Source organism: Somniosus microcephalus, chromosome 3 (genome assembly GCF_052327205.1).
Source record: "Somniosus microcephalus isolate GS21.2 chromosome 3, FLI_Smic_1.0, whole genome shotgun sequence".
In the NCBI taxonomy this organism is placed as follows: Eukaryota; Metazoa; Chordata; class Chondrichthyes; order Squaliformes; family Somniosidae; genus Somniosus; species Somniosus microcephalus.
In genome coordinates this window covers 47,741,445-47,767,445 of record NC_140989.1, presented here as the reverse complement: position 1 = coordinate 47,767,445, position 26,001 = coordinate 47,741,445, and the positions used below count along the sequence as shown (strand labels likewise).

General features: G+C 41.8%; 1 protein-coding gene across 1 annotated transcript in view; it reads left to right on the top strand.

The window, feature by feature from the left end:
* The first annotated feature begins 6,986 nt into the window (after positions 1–6,986).
* Positions 6,987–26,001, top strand: part of xpo5 (exportin 5) — a 78,655-nt gene continuing 59,640 nt past the window's right edge. Inside the window, exons 1-2 of the mRNA XM_085980325.1 lie at positions 6,987–7,299; positions 21,914–22,035. Of these exons, the coding sequence (XP_085836451.1) occupies positions 7,195–7,299; positions 21,914–22,035 (227 nt within the window). The 5' untranslated portion in view covers positions 6,987–7,194. The remainder of the gene's footprint in view (positions 7,300–21,913; positions 22,036–26,001) is intronic.

Sequence of the window (26,001 nt, the reverse complement as noted above, 5' to 3'; positions counted from 1 at the left end):
ACTTGTGTAGCAATTACAGAAAAGCTTAATTGTGCAGTTGAGGATGAAAATAAGCCACAATAAGGAAAGGATATAAAAGCTTGAAGTGCAAGTATTAATTTTGACACACGTGTAAATGTAGACAATAACATTGAAACCTGAACTTAAAAATGCAGAAATTATATTTGTTGTCATTACCGAGTTGAAGGCGAGGAGGAAGAACATGGATGAATCATCATCCACTCATGTAAGGACTTGGCAATGATGTACATTTTTTGGAACATTAAAAGTTGATCCCACTTGCAAACATGCCTCCTCACACACACTGTGCCAAGAAACGAGCAGAGAAAGAATAACCACGAGAAGACAACCTCTGACAAATTACTTTTTTTTTTTTTTAAATTACAGCTTGTGCTACCTACTGTAGTACTCTAGATATACATTCATGTTTAAACCGGTTAATCTGCTACTCTATAATACATATATTGCACAGTCATTTCTAAATTTTTAACCCGTTTAAATCTGTTACTGATTTCTGATATTTAATATTTAAAATCAGTTTAAATAAAGCAGTTACTACACACATCATTTAAAATTGTTCAATGAACCAGTTTATTTTGTTACAGATTGTGCAGTCAGTTTTAACTGTGAAATATACAGGAAACTTCGCGATATCCGGCACCGACGGGACCGGCGTGATGCCGATCTATGAAAACTTCCGGACAGACCAGCGCTAATGTTGAAGGATACGGAGGTTTTCATCTCCGTATCTGACAACAAACACTGTTGCTTAGCAACAGCTTGTAAACAGTCGGCCCGTACCTTGGAAGCGTCTCTGTAGCTTAGCAACAGCTTCAGAGAGGCTTTCCAGAGACTGACTGTTTAAAAAAATGCTAGGAGAAGAAAAAAAAACTAACAAAACGGCTGCTGATTTCTGCTGTTAGATCGAGGTTTCCGGACATACAACCTCCGGATAAACCAAAGTTTCCTGTAGCTTGTAGTAGTTGCTTGATAACATGAATGCATGTTATCATTATAGGCCAAGCAAAGTATTGGTATTTCAAAATGTTAACATATCAATTTCTCAATCATATCAAAGATTTGGTACATCAAGGTTTTCTGATATTTTGAAGATTCAGTAGATCATTATTTTCTCTTGGTCCCTACAGCTTCAACCAAAAACCGGGAGGAAGATTCACTTACACAACTGAGTCAAGAAAATATTTATATGATGTGGAGAATGGGGGCTTTCTACTCACCCAGCCCAAAAATACTGAAGGGATAATTACTAGTCCTAGCCCTTTTCGGGCTACCCCAGATCAGGCGTATTCCCCAGACGTTCACCTTCAACTAAAGTTAGAGATAGCCGAATTCTGTAAGACGCTTAATTGGGTCTAAAGGTCCAGGCTATCTCTCCCGAAAGGACAGGAATGACTGAAGATGTTACCGTTCTCCGGATAGCACTTTTAATAAGTTTAACTAGACTGTAACCTTCTGGATATTATGAGGGTCTGGAAACCCCCCCCCCCCAAGAATTCTGCAACTCCTTACAAAAGAGTGTACAGAAATTGAGTTTGCGAGTTTGATACAGAAATACTCAGAGAATTCTAAAAATATATAGATTTATTTAAGAGCCGACATACAGTTAACAGCTTGAGAGTCAATCGCAACTTTAACAGTTCAAAATACAATTAGCTTACACAATCTTATTCTTTCTAATCCAGAATATCCACCAAAATCAAATTAAAAGTACCTTGTGATCCCCGAGACTCAAAGTTAAAAATTTACAGATGGCTCTGAAGTTGAGAGAATCGCTTGCCTTTTCCAGTGACTTCTGACTCTTCATCTGAAAAGCTCTATTTTTATAGCTTTTTTTAGTGGTTTATTCTTTGAAGTTTTCTGCTGTTGTAAGCTAATTATCTTTATTCATTCTCTCTGTTGAATTCTTACTATTCTTACTGTCATTTCAACTGCCAACTCTCAGACTTCTGTCTGTTGTTTAGGTGTTCAAAACGTATCATAAAATGGCTATAACGTATGTATCTATTTGATGCCATTTTTATCGAAGGTCTTTCATTCAATTTCTAAATCACCTCTGCTGTTTGAAAACAGACGTCGTGTCTATTAACTGTTCCAAGTTCAACACAAACACAATGTAATTGCTTGGTGCATCTATTGCAGTCATATCTTCAAAGTGTTCTGTTGGTATCATATTTACAACATGTAAATTAAAGACACTTCAACTAGGCTGTTTGTTTTCCTAGCCATCTTAGTTGGTTATATTATATCGTGTTTCCTGTTTTATTTGATGTTACTTTTACAAAGGCACATGGTTTTTTAATATTCTGTGTTCCTGTTCGAAGTGTTAGTTTTTAACACTTTACTTGGGTCATTCCATTGTGTTTCTCCTAAACTCCAGACCTTCTGGAAGCGCCAAACTGCTATTTCAATAGGGCCATTGTTTTAGTATTTTTAACCAATTCCCATTTCAAAAGCTTGTGGTGTTTACAACTTTTGTGTTATCAAACCAAACCATCCCATCTCAGAAGCCTGTTTGCAAAGCTTGTGTCATTGAGACTTTCCAGACTTTTAAACCCAGTATGTCATGCATTAATAAAATCAGAATTCTGTTCATATGTTGGTGTATTTTTCTGAAATATGGCTTATTCCTTCACAATACTACCTTTGAAAAGAAATTTTTAGCATGTGGGCATCGCTGGCAAGGCCAACATTTATTGGCCATCCAGAGTTGTCCTGATAAGGAGGTGGTGTGCCGCCTTCCTGAATTGCTGCAAGTTATGCAAGATTTGATACAACTGAGTGGCTTGCTAGGCCACTTGAGCGGGCAGTTAAGAGTCACATTGGTGTGGGACAGGAGTCATGTATAGGATAGACCGGGTAAGTTTGGCAGTTTCCAATAGGTGGCTTCCTGCATGTAGAGGCCTCCTATCGAAAAAAAAATCTATGAACTTACCTGAGGGCTCCCGAGGTCCGGACACTTCCGCTCCTGGGCCTCTCCACAGTCGAAATGCGCAGGGCCAACGTATCCCAGGGGCGCATGTGGTTCGCAAGCATCCCTGGGATCACGTGGGCCGGGCCAGCCAATAGGAGAAGGGAATCTCCCTTCATACTTTTGATAGATAGACCTGACAAATATATGAATGGAGATCACCCCAAAAAGACACTAAAACATTTTTAAAAATTTTAAATCGTGTTTTTAAAACGAGTTAAAATTACATTAAATTAAATATTTTAAACAAAACTTTAATTTTTTGAAAAAAAATTAAAGTTTTTTATGGGGCTAAAAATAAACTTACTTTAAAAAAAAAAGTATTTTAAAATTATAAATGAGTGAAAAAAAATTATTAAAAAAAAATGTTTTCAACTGTTATGCTGGTAAAAGCAGGCCTTACCCTTGAGCAGAAGCCCTCTCCAATTTATGGCTCTCCCTTCCTCCCAATACAGGGATTCTGAAGGCATTGAAGAATTTTTAAAAAACTAGCAGTTGAAAGAACACTCCTTTGCAAAGACTGTCTGAACTGGTGGGAAGGGTCTGACTCCATTAGTCATAACTGAAAATGCTGTAAATACTCAGCAGGTCAGTCAGCATGTGTGGAGAGAGAAACAGAGTTAATGTTTCAGGTTGATGACCTTTCGTCTGAACCTGAAACGTTAACTCTGTTTCTCTCCCCATAGATGCTGCCAGACCTGCTGAGTATTTCCAGCATTTTACTGTTTATATTTCAGATTTCCAGCATCCGCAGTATTTTGCTTTTGCATTAGTAATGCATGTTCACAAGCCCGTCTAAACATCAGGGGGTCCGGTTCCATTTTCCAGAGTAACATAACATTAATCAAAAGACGAACGGTAAACCAACAATAATAAAATAAAAGAGTGGGAGACTTTGGCAGGATGGACAATAAACATCAAGCCATACGTTGCCTGTGTCACACACATTATGTCCCCCCTACATCCGGTGGCTCCATTGTTAACGTCCGATTTGGGTGTTGCCTGGCGAGGAACCCATACAGCATCACTCTCACTCTAGGGCATAAGAACATAATAACATAAGAAATAGGAGCAGGAGTAGGCCATTTGGCTCGAGCCTGCTCCGCCATTCAATCTTCTACCTCAACTCCACTTTCCTGCACTATCCCCATATCCCTTGATTCCCTTAATATCCAAAAATCTATCGATCTCTGTCTTGAATATACTCAACGACTGTACAGCCCTCTGGGGTAGAGAATTCCAAAGATTTACCACCCTCTGAGTGAAGAAATTTCTCCTCATCTCAGTCCTAAATGGCCAACCCCTTATTCTGAGACTGTGACCCCTGGTTCTAGACTCCCCAGCCAGGTGAAACATCCTCCCTGCATCTACCCTGGCAAGCCTTGTAAGAATTTTGTATGTTTCAATGAGATCACCTCTCATTCTTCTAAACTCTCGAGAATATAGGCCTAGTCTACTTAATCTATCCTCATAGGACAATCCCTCCATCCCAGGAATCAGTCTGGTGAACCTTCGTTGCACTCCCTCTATGGCAAGTATATCCTTCCTTAGGTAAGGAGACCAAAACTGTACACAGTACTCCAGGTGTGGTCTCACCAGGGCCCTAAATAATTGCAGTAAGATGTCTTTACTCTTACACTCAAATCCTCTTGTAATAAAGGCCAACATACCAGTTGCTTTCCTAATTGTTTGCTGTACCTGCATGTTAACTTTCAGTGATTCGTGTACAAGGACACCCAGGTTCCTCTGAACACCAACATTTCTCAATCTCTCACCATTTAAAAAATACTCTGCTTTTCTATTTTTCCTACCAAAGTGGATAACTTCACATTTCTCCACATTATATTCCATTTGCCATGTTGTTGCCCACTCACTTAGCATGTCTATATCCCCTTGAAGCATCTTTGCATCCTCCTCACAACTTACATTCCCACCCAGCTTTGTATCATCAGCAAACTTGAATATATTACATTTGGTCCCCTCATCCAAATCATTGATGTAGATTGTGAATAGCTGGGGCCCAAGCACTGATCCTTGCGGTACCCCACCAGTTACAGCCTGCTAACCCGAAAATGACCCGTCTCTGTTTTCTGTCCGTTAACCAATCCTCAGTCAATACTAGTATATTACCCCCCAATCCCATGAGCCCTAATTTTGTTTAATAACCTCTTGTGTCTTCTGAAAATCCAAATACACCACTGGTTCCCCTTATCTATTCTGCTAGTTACAACCTCAAAAAACTTGAACAGATTTTTCAAACACGATTTCCCTTTCATAAATCCGTATTGACTCTGTCCAATCCTATTATTATTTTCTAAGTACCCTGTTACCACGTCCTTAATAATAGATTCTAGCATTTTCTCTACGACTGATGTCAGGCTAACTGGTCTGTAGTTCCCCATTTTCTCTCTCCCTCCTTTCTTAAATCAAATCAAAATCAAAATCAAATCAAATCAACTTTTATTGTCATTGTTAGTGCACAAGTGCAGTACAACGAAATGTAGGCTTGCGGCTCCCGAGAGTGTACATTTGGATTAAGACATTATTAAATAGTGGGGTTACATTTGATACCTTCCAATCCGCGGGAACCGTTCTAGAATCTATGATATTTTGGAAAGTGACAACCAATGCATCCACTATCTCTATAGCCACCTCTTTCAAAACCCTAGGATGTAGGCCATCAGGTCCAGGGGATTTATCGGCTTTCAGTCCCATCAATTTCTCCAGTACTATTTTTTTTACTAATACTAATTTCTTTCAGTTCCTCATTCTCGTTAGAGCCTTGGTTCTCCATTATTTCCCGGAAGTTTTTTGCGTCTTCTTCCGTGAAGACAGATTCAAAGCATTTGTTTAATTTCTCTGCCATTTCCTTATTCCCCATTATAATTTCTCCTGTCTCAGCCTGTGACCCACATTTACTTTCACAAATCTTTTCCTTCTTACATACCTATAGAAGCTTTTACAGTCTGTTTTTATGTCTTTCGCTAGTTTACTCTCATATTCCATTTCCCCTTTCTTTATCAATTTCTCAGTCCTCCTTTGCTGAATTTTAAAATCCTCCCACTCCTCAGGCTTACTATTCTTTTTGGCAACATTATAAGTCTCTTCCTTGATCTAATACTATCTTTAACTTCTCTTGTTAGCCACAGTTGGACCACTTTTTCTGTGGGGCTTTTGTGCCTTAAAGGAATGTACATTTGTTGTAAATTATGTATTAATTCTTTAAATGCTAGCCATTGTTTGTCTACCGTTATACCTTTTAATGTAGTTTCCCAATCTACCTTAGCCAACTTGCCCCCTCATACCTATGTAGTTTGTTTTGTTTAGATTTAAGACATCAGTTTCGGATTTAACTGTCACTTTCAAACGCAATATAAAATTCTATCATATTGTGGTCACTCTTCCCTAAAGACCCCTTTACTACAAGGTTATTAATTAACTCTTTCTTGTTGCACAATACTAGATCTAAAATAGCCTGTTCCCTAGTTGGTTCCTCAACATACGGATGTAGAAAACTATCTTGCATGAATTTGTCCTCCACACCATTACTGCAAATTTGATTGGCTCAGTCTATATGTAGATTAAACTCCCCCATAATTATGTATTAATAATAGGCATAGTCACCTTATTTACACCATCGGCTGGGGTGATGCAACCTTCGATGATCTGAATCAACCAAAACGTATTTTAAAAATAATCTTCCAATCACCAGCTGTCACTTTTTTAAAATTATATACATATGAAAATTAATTAAGCCACCACCAGAAACAAGGCTCAATCAAAGCCGAGTCGGGAAGATAGGCTCTTTTCACAACGGCTGATGTCATCGTTTTATCGCCAGGCGTCCGCCCCGTTGCAATATGGGAATTGTAGTTCGTTGCCGTTGAACGTCTACCCAGAATCCCATGCAGCCTCCCAACCGGAAGCCGGCGACGGCGGGCGGGGCGATGCTGCCCAACGGTTTTTTTTACCCTACTCCCCTATTAATAGTGGCCAGCGCGCGCATGCGCAGCCGGCCGCGTTTTCAGCGACGGCCTGTCCACGCCACCGGTGTTCCAGACAATAAGGGTTGCGCCATCGTTCGTTCGTTAGTTAGTTGTCTTTGTTTAGTGGGGGAGGGAAAAAAACTCGCCGGTTATCGGCGTTACTTAATTTAATTCTGCACTCTTCCCAGTCACAAAAGGAAACGTCTAAAAGGTGCAATTATGTCGGGAGATCAGATCACGACGTTGTGCGAGCAGTTGATGAAGGCGGTAAACGTGATCATGGACGGAGGCTCGAGTTCGCGCTACCGGCTGGAGGCCCTGAAGGCGAGTTTTCCTTACAGAGGAGGAAGTTGGACGAATTTGTCCAAAATAAATTCACCAATTGCATCTCCCGTTTCGTCTTTTTGATAATTTGGCAAGAAGCCCTTTTTTTTTTTGCAAATTAGAATTTTAAAAAATCTTATTCCAGCAGGAAGTTAATGCAGCGGTTGCAAGTTTTAATTTGTTCCCATCGCGTGTGTTTCAGTTTTGTGTGTAATTTAAAAAAACGAACCATACCCTCTGCAAAGCATGGTCTTCAAAAATAAGATTAGCGCCATTGCGGCGCGCTTTGCCTTTTCATTCATTCTATGGAGTTGCTCGGTCAAGAGGCGCTTGTTTAACATAATCGAAATCGGTGGATTTGAGATAAACAACGTTTCGTTTTTTGCGTTTGCTTTTATTTTACTACATTGTAGTGGTGCTTGGATTTCAATTTTATGTATTTAGAAATTTTCCTGCAGGCTTTGTAATATCCTGCATGGGTCCCATTTCCTAAAAATGCATCTCTTATTGACATGTGCTGGTAGAGTTGTATGGCAGCTGATGATTTAATTTTGGAGTTGTAGTTTTATACCACCAGTGATTTGGGAACGTCCGTACGCGTTAGTTTGTAAAAGCTATTGATCAATTCAAAATTTAGACCTCATTTGGTTTTGTCGTCTTACTCCATATAGTTGAATTGTTTTGGGGGAGGGGAAGGGAGAGCAAGCAATTGGTTAGCGTACCTTGCTTGTTTCACTTACTTGAATTCAACTCTGCTCAGACAATTGGGATGATGGCAGTTTGTTTCTGTTGGTTGTGATTGTCCTTCATAAATGAATCACGGTACCTTCAGCCCAATTTCTAGTGGCATAATTCGCAGCACTGCACTGTCCACAATTTTGCACAAACGTGAACCAAGGTAATGGCTGGTGACGAAAATAGAAAAACAAATTCTGCTGTGGGACATGTTTTTCTGTGGTTGGGCCTTTACTTTCACCTGTCCTTGGTATACCTAATCTGGAATTGCTTGGTGATAATGGCTGACAAAAATGAAAAAGTGCCTTTGTTCTGGTTATATAATGGGTCTTTTGTGTGCCCCAGACTGGAGGAGAGTGGGCTTGCAAATGGACTTTAAGATCTTTGGTATTTCAAATCCCTCCATGGCATTATTCCATCCTACCACAGCTATCTATCCCAAACACATGTCTTTTTTGCATATAAACTTGCACTTGTATGGCACTAGCCTACTTACTCAGCATAGTTATGCTACTGGAGTAACAACCTAGAGGTCGTAAATTCATAGGAACATGAGTAGGCCATTCAGCCCCTCGAGCCTGTTCCGCCATTCAATGCGATCATGGCTCATCTGTGATCTAACTCCATATACCTGCCGTTGGCCCATATTCCTTAATACCTTTGGTTATCAAAAAGCAATCGATCTCCGATTTAAAATTAACAATTGATCTAGCATTCATTGCTGTTGCGGAAGAGAGTTCAAAACTTCTACCACGCTTTGTGTGTAAGTGTTTCCAAATTTCACTCCTGAAAGGTCTGGTTCTAATTATTAGACTATGCTCCCTTGTCCTGGAATCTCCAACCAGCAGAAATAGTTTCTCCATACCCTATCTGTTTCCCCTTAATATCCTGAAAACTTCAATCAGATCTCCCCTCTTAACCGTCTAAATTCTAGGGACTACAACCCTAATTTGTGTAATCTCTCCCTTTTTAAAAAGCATTCGATAAAGTGCCACTCGAGGTTATTACACAAAATTAAGACTCATGGGATTGGGGGTAATATATTGAGGATTGGTTAATGAACAGACAACAGAGGGTAGGAATAAACGAGACTTTTCGGTTTTGCAGGCTGTAACTGGTGGGGTTCCGCAAGGATCAGTGCTTGAGCCTCAGCTATTTACAATCTATATTAATGATTTAGTTGAAGGGACTGAGTGTAACATATCAAAGTTTGCGCATGATTAAAAGTTAGGTGGGAAAGTAAGCTCTGTTGCGGAGGGTTTCGACTAATTTGGCAGGGGGTTGGGCACCAGGATGTAACATTAGGAAGGGGAAATAAAGTGCTCAAAGGATTGGGAGAGGCAGAGAGCACTAAAGTGGAAAATAGTAAGGTATTAGGTGGGATCCAACTAAGAGAATACAGGATGGTCTGAGATGGGTTTACAGTGTATGAAGCACGTGCGAAGCGTAGTGAACAAGGTAACTGAGCTGCAGGCACAAATAGCCACATGGGTATGTGATGTGGGAATAACTGAGACCTGGCTCAAAAAAGGGCAGGATTGGGTATTAAATATTCCTGGTTATAAGGTGTTCAGGAAAGAGAAGAGATGGTGTGGCAGCTGGAGAGGAAGGATGTCCTGGAGGGGTCAAGGACAGAATCTATATGGCTAGATTTAAGGAATAATAGAGGTGCCATTACACTAGGAGGTTTATTCTATAGACCACCAAATAGTGGGAAAGATATGGAGGAGCAAATTTGCAGAGAAATTAGAGGTGTGCAAGAACTATAGACTAGTAATAATGGGGGACTTCAACTATCCTAATATAGACTGGAATTGTAATAGTGTAAAGTGCAGAGGAGGGGAAGAATTTCTGAAGTGTGTTCAGGAGAATTTTCTTGATAAGTGTGTTTCTGGCCCGACGAGGGAGGAGGCATTCTGGTTCTGGAGAATGAGGTAGGTCAAGTGGAGCAAGTGTCAGTAGGTGAACATTTAGGGAAAAGTGATCATAGTATCATAAGGTTTAGTTTAGCTATGGAAAAGGACAGGGAGCAATCTAGAGTAAAAATGTTTAACTGGGGGAAGGCCAATTTCAGTGGGATGAGAATGGATCTGGCCCGGGTAAACTATCAAAGATTGGCAGGCAAAACTGTAATGGAACAATGGGTTGCCTTTTAAAGAGGAAATCATTCAGGTACAATTGAGGTACATTCCCACTAGGGGGAAACTAAAGTCAGGGCTCCCTGGATGACAAAAGAGATAGAGAATATGATGAAGCAGAAAAAGAGCGCGTATGACAGATGTCGGGTTGGATATACGTCTGCGAATCAGGCTATATACAGAAAGGTCAGGAGAAGTGAAAAAGAAAATGAGGGGCAAAGAGAGGTTGAGACTAGAATGGCAGCCAACATAAAAGGTAATCCAAAAGTCTTCTATAAGCATATAAATAGTAAAAAGGTAGTAAGAGGCGGGGTGGGGCTGATTAGGGACCAAAAAGTCGACCTATGTATGAAGGCAGAGGGTATGGCTGAGGTCCTAAATGAGTACTTTGCATCTGTCTTCACCAAGGAAGAGGATGCTGCCATAGCCATAGTGAAGGAGGAGGTAGTGGAGACACTTGATAGTACAGGAAACTCTTTTATCCGGGACCGGCGTGGTGCCAGTTGATCAAAAAGTCCGGATTACAGAGAGGTATACCTACCAGGTATGAGAGCCCTGTACACGGCCGCAGGTGCAGGAACCCTGGTTACATGGCCACAGGTGCAGGAACTCTGGTTACATGGCCACAGATCCAAGAACCCCGGTTACATGGCCACAGATCCAAGAACCCCAGTTACACGGCCACTAATATATAGTAAAACTTACCTGAACCTACTCCTGAATTTTGCTGGTTGAGAGATTTCTGGATATTTAGGTGCCGGTTAAAAGAGAGGTTCCTGTATAAAAATTGATAGAGGTATTAGAAAGGCTGGCTGTACTTAAAGTAGATAAGTCACCAGGAGCGGATGGGATGCATCCTAGGATGCTGAGGGAATTGAGGGCGGAAATCGCGGAGGTACTGGCCATAATATTCCAATCCTCCTTAGATACGGGGGTGGTGCCAGAGGACTGGAGAATTGCAAATGTTACACTATTGTCCAGAAAAGGGTGTAAAGATATACCCAGCAACTACAGGCCAGTCAGTTTAACCTCAGTAGTGGGGAGCTTTTCGAAACAGTAATCAGGGACAAAATTAACAGTCACTTGGATTAATTAAGGAATGCCAGCACGGATTTGTTCAAGGCAAATCGTGTTTAACCAACTTGATCGAGTTTTTTGAGGTAACAGAGGGTTGATGAGGGTAATGCAGTTGACGTAGTGTACATAGATTTCCAAAAGGCGTTCGACAAAATGGCACATAATAGGCTCACCAGCAAAGTTGAAGCTCATGAAATAAAAGGGACAGTGACGGCATGGATACGGAATTGGCTAATTGACGGGAGTAGTGGTGAATGGGTGTTTTTCGGACTGGAGGAAGGTATACAGTGGTGTTCCCCAGCGGTCGGTTCTTGGATCACTGCTTTTCTTGGTATCTATTAATGACTTGGATGTGGGTATACAGAGCACAATTTCAAAATCTGCAGATGAGTCAAAACTTGCAAGTATAGTGAACAGTGAGGAGGAGAGTGACAGACTTCAGGAAGACATAGACAGGCTGGTGAAATGGGCGGACATGTGGCAGATGAAATTTAACGCAGTTCAGTGTTGAGTAATACATTTTGGAAGAAAGAATGAGGAGAGGACATATAAACTAAAGGGTACAATCCTAAAGGGGGTGCACGAACAGAGAGACCTGGGGGTATATGTGCACAAATCGTTGAAGGTGGCAGGGCAGGTTGCGAAAGCAGTTAAAAAGGCTTACAGGATTAGGGCCTCTAAATAGAGGTATAGAGTACAAAAGTGTGGAAATTATGATATAAACCTGTATAAAACACTTGTTCAGCCCTAACTGAAGTACTGTGTCCAATTCTGGGTACCACACTTTAGAAGGATGTGAAGGCCTTCGAGAAGGTGCGGAAAAGATTTACGAGAATGATTCCAGGAATGAGAGACTTCAGTTACATTGATAGATTGGAGAAGCTGTGGCTTTTATCCTTGAAACAGAGAAGATTGAGAGGAGATTTGATGGAGGTGTTCAAAATCATGAGGGGTCTGGACAGAGTAGATAGAGAGAAACTTCCCATTGGCAGAACAGTCAAGAACCAGAGGACACAGATTTATGGTGATTGGCAAAAGAACCAAAAGCGATGTAAGAGAGAACTTTTTACGCAGCGAGTGGTTTAGATCTGGAATGCACTGCCTGAAAGGGAGGCAGACTCAATCTTATCTTTCAAAAGGGAGTTGGATAAGTATGTGAAAGAACAATTTGCAGGGCTACGGGGCAAGGGCAGGTGAGTGGGACGAGCTGAGAGTTGGCACGGGTTCGACAGGCTGAATGGCCGCCTTCCGTGATGTAACCATTCTATGATTCTAAGCTGTGAGGAGGATGCAAAGAGGCTGCAGAGCGATGTGGACAAGTTGACTGAGTGGGCAAGGTATTGGCAAATGAAATACAATGTAGGGAAGTGTGAAGTTAGCTACATTGGTAGGAAAAACAAAAAAGCAGAATATTTTCTGAATGGTGAGAGACTGGGAAATGTTTGCATTCAGAGGGACGTGGGTGCCCTTGCACATGAATATGAAAGTTAACATGCAGGTCCAGCAAGCAATTAGGAAAGCAAATGGTATGGTAGCTTTTGTTACAAAGGCATTAGAGTATAAGAGTAAAGAAGTCTTAATACAATTATACAGGGCATTGGTGAAGCCACACCTGGAGTACTGTGTACAGTTCTGGTCTCCTTACCCAAGGAAAGGCATATTTGCCTTGGAGGGAGTGCAACAAAAGTTCACTAGACTGGTTCCTGGGATGAGGGGATTGCCCTATGAGGCGAGATTAAGAAGAGCAGGCCTATATTCCCTTGAGTTTAGAAGAATAAGAGGTGATCTAATTGAAACATGTAAAATTCTTAAGGAGGATTGACCGGTTAATGCTGAGAAAATGTTTCCCCTAGCTGGGGAATCTAGAACACGGGGTCACAGTTTCAGAATAAGGGGTTGGCCATTTTGGACTGAAATGAGGGCCCGTATTTTCCGATTGGCGGCTTCCTGCATGCGGAGGCCTCTGATCTGGAAAAAATCTACACCCTTACCTGAGGGCCCCGGGGGTCCGGCCATTTCCGCTCCTGGGCCTCCATGACGAGGTGCGCTGGGCCCAGGGGCGCATGCGGTTCGCAAGCGTCCCTGGGATCATGTGGGCCATGGGGAACCAATGGGAGAAGGGAATCTCCCTTCATACTTTTGACAGGTAGACCTGTCAAAAGTATGAATGGTGATCACTCCAAAAAGACATCAAAACATTTTTAAAAAAATTAAAAATCACGTTTTTAAAATTAGTTAAAATTACATTAAATATATTTATAATTTAATATTTTGAAAAAATTGAAGTTTTTTACAGGGCTAAAAATAAAATTACCTTTTAAAAAGTACTTTTAATTAAATTATAAATGAGTGGATTTTTTTTTTTACTGTTTTTTTTAAAACTCAGCCTGCTTTTACTAGTTGTAAGCTTTTTAAGGGATTTCAGTGGCCGGAGGTTCTGCAGAAAGCGGAATTCTCCACCCGCAGAGGCCCTTCTCCAGGGCAGGCGTCCAATCTGTCAAGAGCATTCTTGACAGATCGGGAATGCCGATTTTCAGTGCATGTGCTTTGCATGCCTGAAACCGGCACTTGTGAGGTCCCTACGGGTGTGCACACAGCTCGGACACACCCGTAGGGATCGGAAAATACAGGCCAAGGAGTTTCTTCACTCAGGGTTGTGAATCTATGGAATTCTCTACCTCAGAGAACTGTGGATGCTCAGTTGTTGAGTATATTCAAGACGGGTTGATAAATTTTTGGGAGCTAAGGGAATTGGGGAATAGTGCGGGAAGGTGGAATTGAGGTAGAAGATAAGCCATGATAATGAATGGCGGAGCAGGCTCGAAGGGCCAAATGGCCTACTCCAGCCCCTGTTTCTTATGTAACTTAACCCTTGAACTCCAGGTATCATTCTGGTAAACCTACACTGCACTCCCTCCAAGGCCAATATATCCTTCCTCAGGTGTGGTGCCCAGACTGCTCACAGAACTCCAGGTGCGGTCTAACCAGGGTTCTGTACAGCTGCAGCATAACTTCTACCCCCTTGTACTGCAGTCCTTCTAGATATAAAGGCCAGCATTCCACTAACCTTTTTTGATTATTTCTGTACCTGTTAATGATATTTTAATGATCAATGTACCTGAACCCCCCAAGCCTCTTTGGACATGCACTGTTTTTAGCTTTTCACCATTTAGAAAGTACCGTTTTATTCTATAAAGGTCCAAAGTGGATGACTTCAAATCCCACATGGCAAGTTGTGAACCTAAATTCAGTAAATCACATTCTGTGGGCTAGCACCGTGAAAACAAATGTGAACAATCTAGAAGCTTTCACTTAATGTCCTTCAGGGAAGGGAGCCTGTCATCCTTCCTGACCTGGCTTAGATGTGGCTTAAAGATGAACAAGATTGAGTAAACCACCTACTGCTCTACCCCTCCCCATACCCCAAGAAGAAATATTCCTCCACATTCAGTTTTACTTGAAAGCTGTGAGGAACACACAGGCCCAGACTATGCCCTGGGTCGGGGATTTCAATGTCCATTACCAAGAGACTAGCTTGGTAGTACCACCTGAGTCTTGAAGGACATAACTGTTGGAGTAGGCCTGTGTCAGGTGGTGAGGGGTCCAACCTAAGGAAGTAACCTGCTTGACTTTGACATAATTGAACCACCTGTCTGTCCTTTACAGCATTGGTAGAAGCGACCACCCTTGTGAAGACGAAGTCTCGTCTCCACTGTGTGGACATGCTCCCTTGTGCACTGCCGCACAACCCTGTCATAAGTGAGAGAGACTAAAGACTGATCTAACAGTCCAAAACTGGGCATCCATAAGGCACCGTGGGCTATCGGCAGCACAATTATATAACTACTGTAATTTCTTAACGTCATGCTTGGGTACATCTGTCACTCTTTGATCACCATCAAGACAGGAGACCCACCCTGGCTCTATATGGCGTTTAGAAAAGCATGGTTGGAACAGCACCAGGCATACTTATGAATGAGACATCAGACTAGTGAAGCTACCATACATGGTTACCTGAATTCTAAACACCAAAAGCAGCAGGCTATGGACTGAGCTAATCTGATCCACAACTGAATAAATTGGAGCAAAATTCTGTAACCCGACCACTTTCCATTCAAGAATGGTGGTGGATAACCAGGCAGCTTACAGAAGGAGACAACTCCGTGAACATGCTCATTTTTGTGTTGGAGCCCAGCATGTGACTGCAATAAATAAATGAGGGTGAATCACCAAAACTTACTCGCCAGGTTCCACCATAACCCCTCGGCTCGAGATTTCATCGTGGTCTTGATTTAGACATGGATGCAAGAGCTAAATGCCTGAAGAGCAGCTGCTCTTGAGATGAAGGCAGCATTTAACTGTACTGCACCAAATAGCCAAAGTAAAAATGGAGGTCATCAGGGACCAGAGAAAACCTTTTGTGATTAGAATCATACCTGATGCAAAGAAAGGTGGTTGTGAAGAGTCAGTCATCATCGCCCCAGGACATCACTGCAGAGGTTCCTTGGGCCAGGCATTTTTAGCTGCTTCATCAGTGAACTTCCCTCCATTAGAAGGTCAGGAGTGGGATGTTTGCTGAAGATTTGTGTTCAGCTCTCTTCATAACTCCTTTTTATAGTGAGACAGCCCATGCCAGCCTATAGCAGGTCCTGGATAACAGGTAACATTAATACCATACAAGTTCTAGGTAATGTAGAGCCTTTAGTGTAAAGAAACTTCCTAAAGTGCTTCACAAATTGGGATAAGAAAACTGGTACTGTAGCAGTAAGGGGGGAATTAGGGGTGACCAAAAACTAAACTGAAGAGCTAGTTTTTAAAGGTGGCTGTATTTAGGGCGGAAGTAGGGCTGAGATGGCTGAACTTGTTAGGGCGAGGGGCAAAAGAGTGACCTAAAGTTAGAGGAATGGAGTACTTGGGAAGGGGTGCAGAGATGCCATGGGTAGGATTTATAAAAATGGTTGAGGGATCTATAGACATGGATGAGAACTTTAAATTTAATACATTGGGGAATGATAATATATAAGTTAGTATAAATCGGCACATATAGGGTTGATGGTTGAGTGCGTGGCAGGACGCAAGCTGCAGATTTTGGACATGAAGTATATAAAGGATGAAAGGCCAATGAGGAGAGGTGTGCAGGGAAATGTCTGTTAGGGTGGTGTGCAAGTGTGATTAAGTGACAAAATGGATGATGGTGCAAGACAAAAGGAGCTGATAATGGATAAGTACAGAAACAAAAGATGGGTCCAGAGGAGGTGTAAATGGTTACAGCAGAATAGCAGCAGGGGAGGGAAGCATGGAGAAGCTGGCAAAGCGGAAAGGGTTGCCTTGGCCTGGGAATGTGGTGGAAGAAAGGCAGGTAGAGCCCAGGGTTGCAGACCACATCGCTGGCTGTGCACCGATGGGGTATTTCCACCTCAAGCACTAGCTCACATCACTTCTGATGGCTTTGGTGCAGCACCTGCTGTCAGTGAAAGTGGGAGTGGTAGTTAAGATGTAAAGTTGTTAAATTCAATGTTAAGGCCGAAAGGCTGTAAAATGCCTGGTAGAGAGATGAGCTGCTGTTCCTTGATCTTGCGTAGAGCTTCATTGGAACAATCTGATGCCAACGCCAGGAGTGGGATGGAGAGAATTGAAGTGGTAAACGACCGGAAGTTCGGGATCGCGCTTACGGACTGAATGGAGGCGTTCAGCAAAGCGTTCGCTCCCTTTGCGTGTGGTCTCCCCAATGTAGAGGAGACCGCATAATGAGCAGCGATACAGTATACTGAGTTGAAAGAAGTAAAAGTAAATTGCTGTTTCACCTGGAAGGATTAGTTTGGGGCTGTGGACACCACACATGGCTCCTCAGTGACATCATCCGAAAACACAATGAGCGATTCCACATGTGCGCCGACAACACCCAGTTTTACCTCACTACCCGCTCTCGACCCCTCCATGCATCTGATTTGTCACGCTGCTTGTCCGACTTGCAGTATTGGATGAGCAGCAAGTTCCTCCAATTAAATATTGGGAAGACCAAAGCCCTTGTCTTTAGCCCTTGCCACAAACTCATCCAATCCCTAGCCACTAATTCTATCCCCCCTTCCAAGCCACTGTTTGAGGTGCTGCATTTAACCCATGCTGATATTCTGCACCCATATCATCTTCATCACCAAGTCCTACTATTCCCACCTCTCTAATCACCTGTATCTACCCTTGCCTTGGCCCATTTGCTGCTGAAACCCTCATCCATTCATTTAGCTCCCGGCTCGACTATTTCAATGCTCTCCTGGTCAGCTTCCCATTCTCCACGCCTCATAAATATGAACTCATCCTAAACTCTGTCCGTGTATTAAACTGTACCAAGTGCCATTCACCCATCACCCCTGTGCTTGCAGGTCAGCACATGACTACATGAATGCTAAACAGTGAAAACAGCATGTTTTATCCAGGACTGAGCAATCCCACAAACAAGGGATCAGGTAAATGCTCTGCATTCCTTCCACACCAAGTCACGAATGGTGGTGGACAATTAAGCAGCTAATAAGAGGAAGGGGCTCCATGAGCATCCCCATCTCTGATGATGCCAGAGCTCAGCATGTGAGTGCAAAACATGAGGCTGAAGCATTCGCAACCATCTTCAGCCAGAAGTGCAGAGTGAATAATCCTTCTCTACCTCCTCCTGAGGTCCCCACCATCACTCAATTTTCAACCAATTTGATTCACTCCATGTGATATGGCTGAGTGCACTGGACAGAGCAAAGGCTGCAGGTCCTGGCAATATCCTGGCTATAGTGCTGAAGACCTGTACTCCAGAACAAGTCAAGCTGTTCGAGAACAGCTACAACACTAGCATCCATCCAACAGTATGGAAAATTGCCCAGATACGTCCATTCTACAAAAAAAGGGGACAAATCCAACCCGGCCAACTACCGTCCTACCGTAAACATCCACTCCTTCCACCACCAGTGAACTGTGGCTGAAATGGGTACCATCGACAGTATGCACTGCAGCAACTCGCCAAGGCTTCTTTGACAGCACTTCCCAAGCCAATGGACCCCCACCACATAAATGGACATGGGCAGCGGGTGCTTGGGAACACACACCAACCTGACTTGACCATGTATCGCTGTTCTTTTGTCGCTGGGTCAAAATCCTGGAACCAACCCCTCTACCTAATAGCACTGTGGGAGTACCTTGTCCACATGGTCTGCAACGGTTCAAAAGAAGGCTCACTATCACCACCTTATGTAGGACAGCTAGGGATGGGCAATAAATGCTGGCCTTGCTAGCGATGCTTATAATCCCAAAAGGAATTAAAAAAAAAAAAAAAAAAACCTAAACTTGATTGTGATTTGCAGTACACAGTGAGCACTTGAATAGCTGGTGGATTTCGAGTTGAGGAATTTATATGTATTATTCATACTTAGTTTGGCTCTAATAAAGGCACAGTAATGTGGTTATAATGCTGGTCTAGCAACCTAGAGGTTGAGAGTTCAAATCCTACCATGGCAAGTTGTGAAATTGAAGTTTAATTTGTGGGCTCGAACCAAGGAGAGTGATGGTGAAAGTTGCTGGATTGTCAAACAAACCCAGTTGGTTCACTAATCTCTTTCGGGGAAGAAAACTGCCACTGCTTGCTGGTCTGGCCTGCTCATTGACTTCATATAATGTCTGAAGGGGCTGAGGAAGCCACTCGGTTGTACAATCGCTACAGTGGGGGCACTAGGAACGGGCCATAAATATGGCCTTCCCGCGTGCCTGTATCCCCAGAATAATTTTTTAATTGTCAGTTCATGCTATGGTCCAGTACCTCATTGCATAGGATTACATAGGATATACGGCACAGAAATAGGCCATTCGGCCCAACCAGTCCACGCTGGCATTTATGCTCCACTCGAGCCTCTTCCTGTCTTTCCTCATCTAACTCTATCGGCATAACGCTCTATTCAATTCTCCCTCATGCTTATTTAGCCTCCCCTTAAATGCATCTATAATATTTGCCTCAACTACTCCCTGTGGTAGTGAAGTCCACATTCTCACTACTCTCTGGGTAAAGAAGTTTCTTCTAAATTCCCCATTTGATTTCTTGGTAACTATCTTCTATTGATGGACTCTGGTTTTGCTCTTCCCCACAAGTGGAAACTCTATCAAAACCTTTCATAATTTTAAATACCTATTAGGTCATCCCTCAGCCTTTTTTGAAGAGAAAAGAGAGTCAGCCTGTTCATCCTTTCCTGATGGGTACACTCTTGCATTTCTGGTATCATCCTTGTAAATCTTCTCTGCATCCTTTATAATATGGCGGCCAGAATTGTATGCAGTACTCCAAATGTGGTTCGATACAAGTTTAGCATAATTTCTCTACTTTTCAATTCTATCCCTCTAGAAATAAACCCCAGTGCTTGGTTTGCTTTTTTTATGGGCCTGTTAACCTATGGCACTATTTTTAGTGATTTGTGTATTTGTATTCCCTTTGCTTCTCTAACCTACCGAGACTCGCACCCTCCAAGTAATAAGCGACCCCTATTCTTCCTACCAAAATGTAATAGCTCACATTTATCTGTGTTGAAATTTATTTCCCCATTCTGCAAGTTTATTAATGTCCTGTAATTTGTCGCAGTCCTCCTCAATATTGACTCCCGCCCCCCCCCCCGAATTAATTTGGTGTCATCTGCAAATTTAGAAATTGTTGTTGATTCCAAAGTCTAAATTGTGAATAACAGTGGTCCCAGCACTGATCCTTGTGGAACACCACTACCCACTTTCTGCCACTGTGAATAGCTACCCTTTATCCCATCTCTGCTTTCTGTCTTGAAGCTAGCTAGCAATCCATTCTGCTGCTTGTCCCCTGACACTGCATTCCCTGACCTTATTCATTAGTCTATTATGTGGTATCTTAGCGAAAGCCTTTTGAAAATCTAGATAAATCCTGGAATATTAAGCCTCAAAGAGGCTGACCTGAGATTTTGGATCATAAATGAAGGATTTAAGTTCTTCGATATTTTTTCTCTTTATAAATATGCTGTATTTATTTCAGTGTTGCTCTTTGGAGAAAGAAACTTCAAATATTGTAAGCTAATTTTATTTTTCAGTATTGAACTGGTTTGCCGGTCTGCTGCTACGGACTAACTGGTCTTGACTTCAAAAGTGTATATTTACTGCAGTAATTCATGACAACTGCCTCCATTCCAAAAACATTCTCAAATGAAACATTGGCCTGGAAATTGCTGGAACTATAATGGCGAGTTCATAATGCTCGCCATTATTAATTTGTTAAAAATCCAGCAATTTGTGGCAGAGATATGCCATGAGTTCTGATTCTCCACAAATTGCTGGACCGTTTTCTGCTGTTGGTCTCGACAAAACTGAAAAAATTGTAACCTCGCCGTGAGTCTCCCCATTGAAGTTAGTTACGTATAATGAAATTGCTGGGTTTATGGCAATACGAATTAATCTCGCTGCAGCCACTTGGAGCTGGTAATTCATGTTGTGAGGACCCTGTTAATAACTTGATTTATGGTCCCAACATGCCACTTAACCTTGGAGCCCTATAAGGGAACAATGAAGCTGTGGAGTCTCCCTCCCGCAGGTAGTGAATTGTTCCTAGAGGGTTTAAAAAAAAAAAAAAAAAAAAAAAAAAAAAATTATTTGTCTTAGCAGTATTTTAGTGCCAGTCTTGCCAGTCACACTCCTGATGGTGTCAGAAGGCAATAATGTTCAGGATACAAAGCTGTTTTGATGTTGAGAAATCCAAAATTAGAAATTTTCTTTCAGAAAATAGCATTTTGGGATACAATGTATGAGTAATTTGAGACATGATGATAAAGTGAAGGATGAAATGGAACTGAGGACGAGGACAGCTGAAATAGTGAGTTGGTGCTCAGAGGGATCAAGAGTGTGCATGTGTCTTTAAACGTGGATTTCGGGATGCGAGCAACTGGGATACAATGCCCTCTTTCTGCTTTTGTTTTTTTTAAACCTCTTCCTTTCTATAATTTTTCTCTTCAATCCACTCTTTCTTTCCCCCTATTTCTCTCTGTCTCTAATTTACCCTATATCCTTCTCCATCATTTGCTCTTTCTTTCTCACATTGGTTAAGGAGATAGATCATTGGGTGCAATGTTTGAGGTCCTAGATGCAACCCTGACATCGTTGCGCCATCATCACTTCGCATTTCTGGCAATTTGCAGCGCAAATATGCGACCTGAAGGGTGAGGTAAAAGGTCCAATTCACGTCGCTCACCATGAGATGTGCCATTCTGGCAATTTCTGGGCCATTTTGTTTACATTGATCTGTTGATGGCTGTGGTTCTACCATATTTGGGAATATCAAAGTTCCATACGAGGATTTCACTTGTGGCTCTATTGGCTACAAAGCAATCAGCATGGAATTGTATTTTAGTCATGGGTGTTTTTTCATGCTAAACCTGTTGAGCCAGGACATCAATTTTGACTTGCCACAGTTGCTTTCCAGCATTCAGTTTACCACATGGATGCAATTGTTTTCAGATTCCAAAATGGCTTGTGCAAATCTAATGTTACTGAGAAAAGTAACTTTATTTGAATTTTTTGTGATTGTTTTTTATTGCTGGGAAAGGTTCTCTAAAGCAAATTTTCACAATGTTGGTGGCATTCTGTAAGCAACCCGTTTAAACATATTCTCATTTTTAATACTGCAGTTTTGTGAAGAGTTTAAGGAGAAGTGTCCGCACACAGTGCAGTGTGGGCTACGTCTGGCTGAGAAAAACAATACAGGGATTGTCCGCCACTTTGGACTTCAGATTCTGGAGCATTCCATCAAGTAAGTGACATTTTTCCTGTGCAGCAGTAATACTATTTATGAGATGTAGTTCAAATAAGTAGAATATTGTGCAGCTGTAAATCTGATTATAAATTTGTGAATCCTGACTTTTTATTTACATATTGTGCATTTATTTGAATAAGGTCTCTGACACGCATCCTGCTTTCCTCCTTGCATGTGTTAAGTTTGTGCAACATTTTATTTAAAGGTTTTAATAGCAAAAAACAAACCTTGAAAGTGAACACAATGGAGGAGAAAGAGAAGTCCGTAGCAACTGACGGTGTTGTAGTATAATACAAAATGGGCAAGTAGAGTAGAATGCAGTACACTATGCTGGAATATTTACTGAGCAAGGACCATGTCGCTGGTACGAATGTTCCACAGTAGCATCTCGAGTACAGGTTGAAAGTCCCAAATCCGGAGTTCCGGAATCCGAACTCCGGGACAATTGGTGGCAGGGGTCTGGAATCCATAAAATGTTCTGGAATCCAGACACCCTGAGGGAGGCTTACCAAAAACAGGAAATAGCGCAACCTGGGCCCAGGCATTTCCGGACTCGGCACGTGTTTCTGATGTCCAAAGTCTGGAAATATCGCAACCTGGGCTCGGGCGTTTATGGACTTCGGACATCAGAAACACGTTCCGAAGTCCGGAAAAACCCGAGGTTGACAGATTCGGGACGCTCAACCTGTATTACTTGGGAAGGGCGGAGGGAGGAATGCTAGTGAATTGAGTATTTCTATCCTGAACCAGATTCACACTTAAGGGATTACATACATAGGATTACATAGGCCAGTTTCTGTGCCGTATATCCTTTCAGCCCAACCAGTCCATGTGGTGTTTATGCTCCACTCGAGCCTCCTCCCGTCTTTCCTCATCTAAATCTATCAGCATAACCCTCTATTCCTTTCTTCCTCATATGCTTGTCCAGCCTCCCCTTAAATGCATCTATATTATTCACTTCAACCACTCCCTGTGGTAGCGAGTTCCACATTCTCACCACTCTTTAGGTGAAGAAGTTTCTTCTGAATTCCCTATTGGATTTCTTGGTGACTATCTTATATTGATGGCCTCCAGTTATGCTCTTCCCCACAAGTGGAAACATTCTCTCTCTAGCCACTCTATCAAAACCTTTCATAATTTTAAAGACCTCTATTAGGTCACCCCTCAGCCTTTTTTTCAAGAGAAAAGAGACCCAGCCTGTCCATCCGTTCCTGATATGTATACCCTCGCATTTCTGGTATCATCTTTGTAAATCTTCTCTGCACCCCCTCCAGTGCCTCTATCATTTTTAGAAGATGACGATCAGAACCGTACGCAGTACTCGAGTGGTCTAAGCAAAGTTCGACGCAAGTTTAGCAGAATTTCCCTACTTTTTCAATTCTATACCTCTAGAAATAAACCCGAGTGCTTGGCTTGCTTTTATTATTGTTTTGCAAACCTGTGGCACAACTTTTAGTGATTTTGTGTATTTGTACTCCGAGATCCCTTTGTTCCTCTGCCCCACCTAGACTCGCACCCTCCAAGTGATAAGTGACTCCCTATTCTTCAACCAAAATGCAATACCTCACATTTATCTGTGTTGGACTTCATTTGCCAATTATTTGCTCATTCTGCAAATTTATTGATGTCCTCCTGTAATTTGTTGTAGTCCTCCTCAGTATTGACTATCCCTCCCCCCCCCCCCCCCTCCCCAATTTGGTATCATCTGTAAATTTAGAAATTGTGTTTTTGATTCCAAAGTCTAAATCGTTAATGTAAATTGTGAACAGCAGTGGTCCCAGCACTGATCCTTGTGGAACACCACTACCCACCTTCTGCCACTGTGAAGAGCTACCCTTTACCCCTACTCTCTGCTTTCTGTCTTGACGCCAGCTGGCAATCCATTCTGCTACTTGTCCCCTGACTCCGCATTCTCTGACCTTGTTCATCAGTCTATTATTGGGTACCTTATCGAAGGTCTTTTGAAAATCTAGATAAATTACATCTACTGCATTACCATTGTCTACTCTCTGTTACCTCTTCAAAAAATTCAATCAGGTTGGTCAAGCAAGATTTTCCCTTTTTGAAATCCATGCTGACTATACATTATTATACTTTTCGTTTCTAGATATTCTTCTATTCCCTCCTTTAGTAGGAATTCCATTATTTTTCCTACCACCGATGTTAAGCTGACTGGTCTTTAATTCCCTGGGCATGTTCTATCCCCCTTCTTAAATATCGGTATTACGTTAGCTATCCGCCAGTCCTCTGGCACCACACATTTTTCTAACGAATTGTTAAATATGTGTCGTAATGCCTCTGCTATCTCCCCTAGATCCTTTTAAAATGCGTGGATGTAATCCATCCAGACCAGGGATTTTATCCTCTTTGAGTTTGATTAGTTTATTTAATATAGCCCCTCTTTATTTTAAATGCACTTATCTCATTACTAATCTCATCATCCAATGTCATATCCACCTTTTCTTTCTCCTTGGTGAATACCGAAGCGAAATAATGATTTAATATTTCTGCTATCTCCCTATCGTTACCTGTGGTATTGTCCTGTCTATCCCATAATGGCCCTATTCCCATCCCAACCTTTTTTATTGATGTGCCTGTAAAATATTTTGCTCTTTTGTTTTATGTTCCTTGATAATTTAATTTCATAATTCCTCTTTTGCTTTCCTAATTGTTTTTGACTTTTCTCCTAATCCCTTTGTATTCTCTCATCATGCACTCCTCTGCTGTCTATGTACTTAATGTATGCCTCTTTCCTTACCCTCAGTTGTTTCCTTATGGCTTTATTCATCCATGGCGTCTTGTTAGTGTTTAGTTTATTCTTTCTTTTTAGCGGAATATATTGTTCCTGCACTCTGTTGAACACAGTTTTAAATGTTTCCCATTGTCGTTCTACATCGTTGTTTGCCGATATTGTTGCCCGTTTTATCTTCCCAAGTTCTAGTCTCAGCCCCTCAAAATCAGCTTTTCTCCAATCTATTAACCTGGCTTTTGTCATACTTATGTCTTTCTCTATTATCATCTTAAAGCGTATTATATTATGGTCACTATTACCTATATGTTCCCCTACTTTTACTTCTCTTAACTGCTCTGGCTCATTCCCCATAACTAAATCCAATAGCGACTTTTTACATATTGGGTTAGGAGGAATTGTATAACTTGATTTTATAGATCTTGTGAACCTTAAGTTACTGTGATATGCAAATAAACCATGCCTCGAACTTGATCCCTCATCCAGAAAAAAAATTCGAACTATATATTTTACTTTTTAACAAGTGTTGCCCATATGCAAATTAATATGCTATATGCAAAAGAAAGTCACACCACACACAATTGCTCATGTGCTTTGTCCTGGTCTGTCCCAGAACAGGGAAGTTTCTCAGTATAAATAAAAGCTGCAAAAGATCCTTCCTTGTCATAAATGGTGCCTAAAGTAGCAGATAACTTCCAGAACCCCCATCAAAGTGAGATTCACAGAATATTCAGAGGGGGAAAAACTCATCCTTCAAGTAACTTCTGCCTGCAATGTAGAGAGTACACAAGTTGGCTATAATCCACAATGTTTCTATCCCAAGCAGCAAATGAAGGCAGCTACCTGAGGCCACAGCACTAGAATATAGAGTCTTGTGGTAGGTTGATTGGCTATGATAAATTGACCCTTGGTGTTAGGGGGATTAAATACGTGGGGTTACGGGGATATGGTGGGATATGTGTCGGTGCAGGCTCGATGGGCCGAAATGGCCTCTATCTGCACTGTGGGGTTTCTGTGATTCTGTGAAAGCTGAAAGGCAGTTTCTTGACCGAGCCTGGTACTTGAAAGGGAACTGCACTGGATGTGCTAGGATGCAATGCAGAGGACATTGTTTAGTGCCGTCCTGGTGATTACTTTAATTTCCAGCAGGATCGATATGAGGACATGTTACATGTCTACTTGCCCCTGCCCCAAACATTTATTTAGAGCTGGAG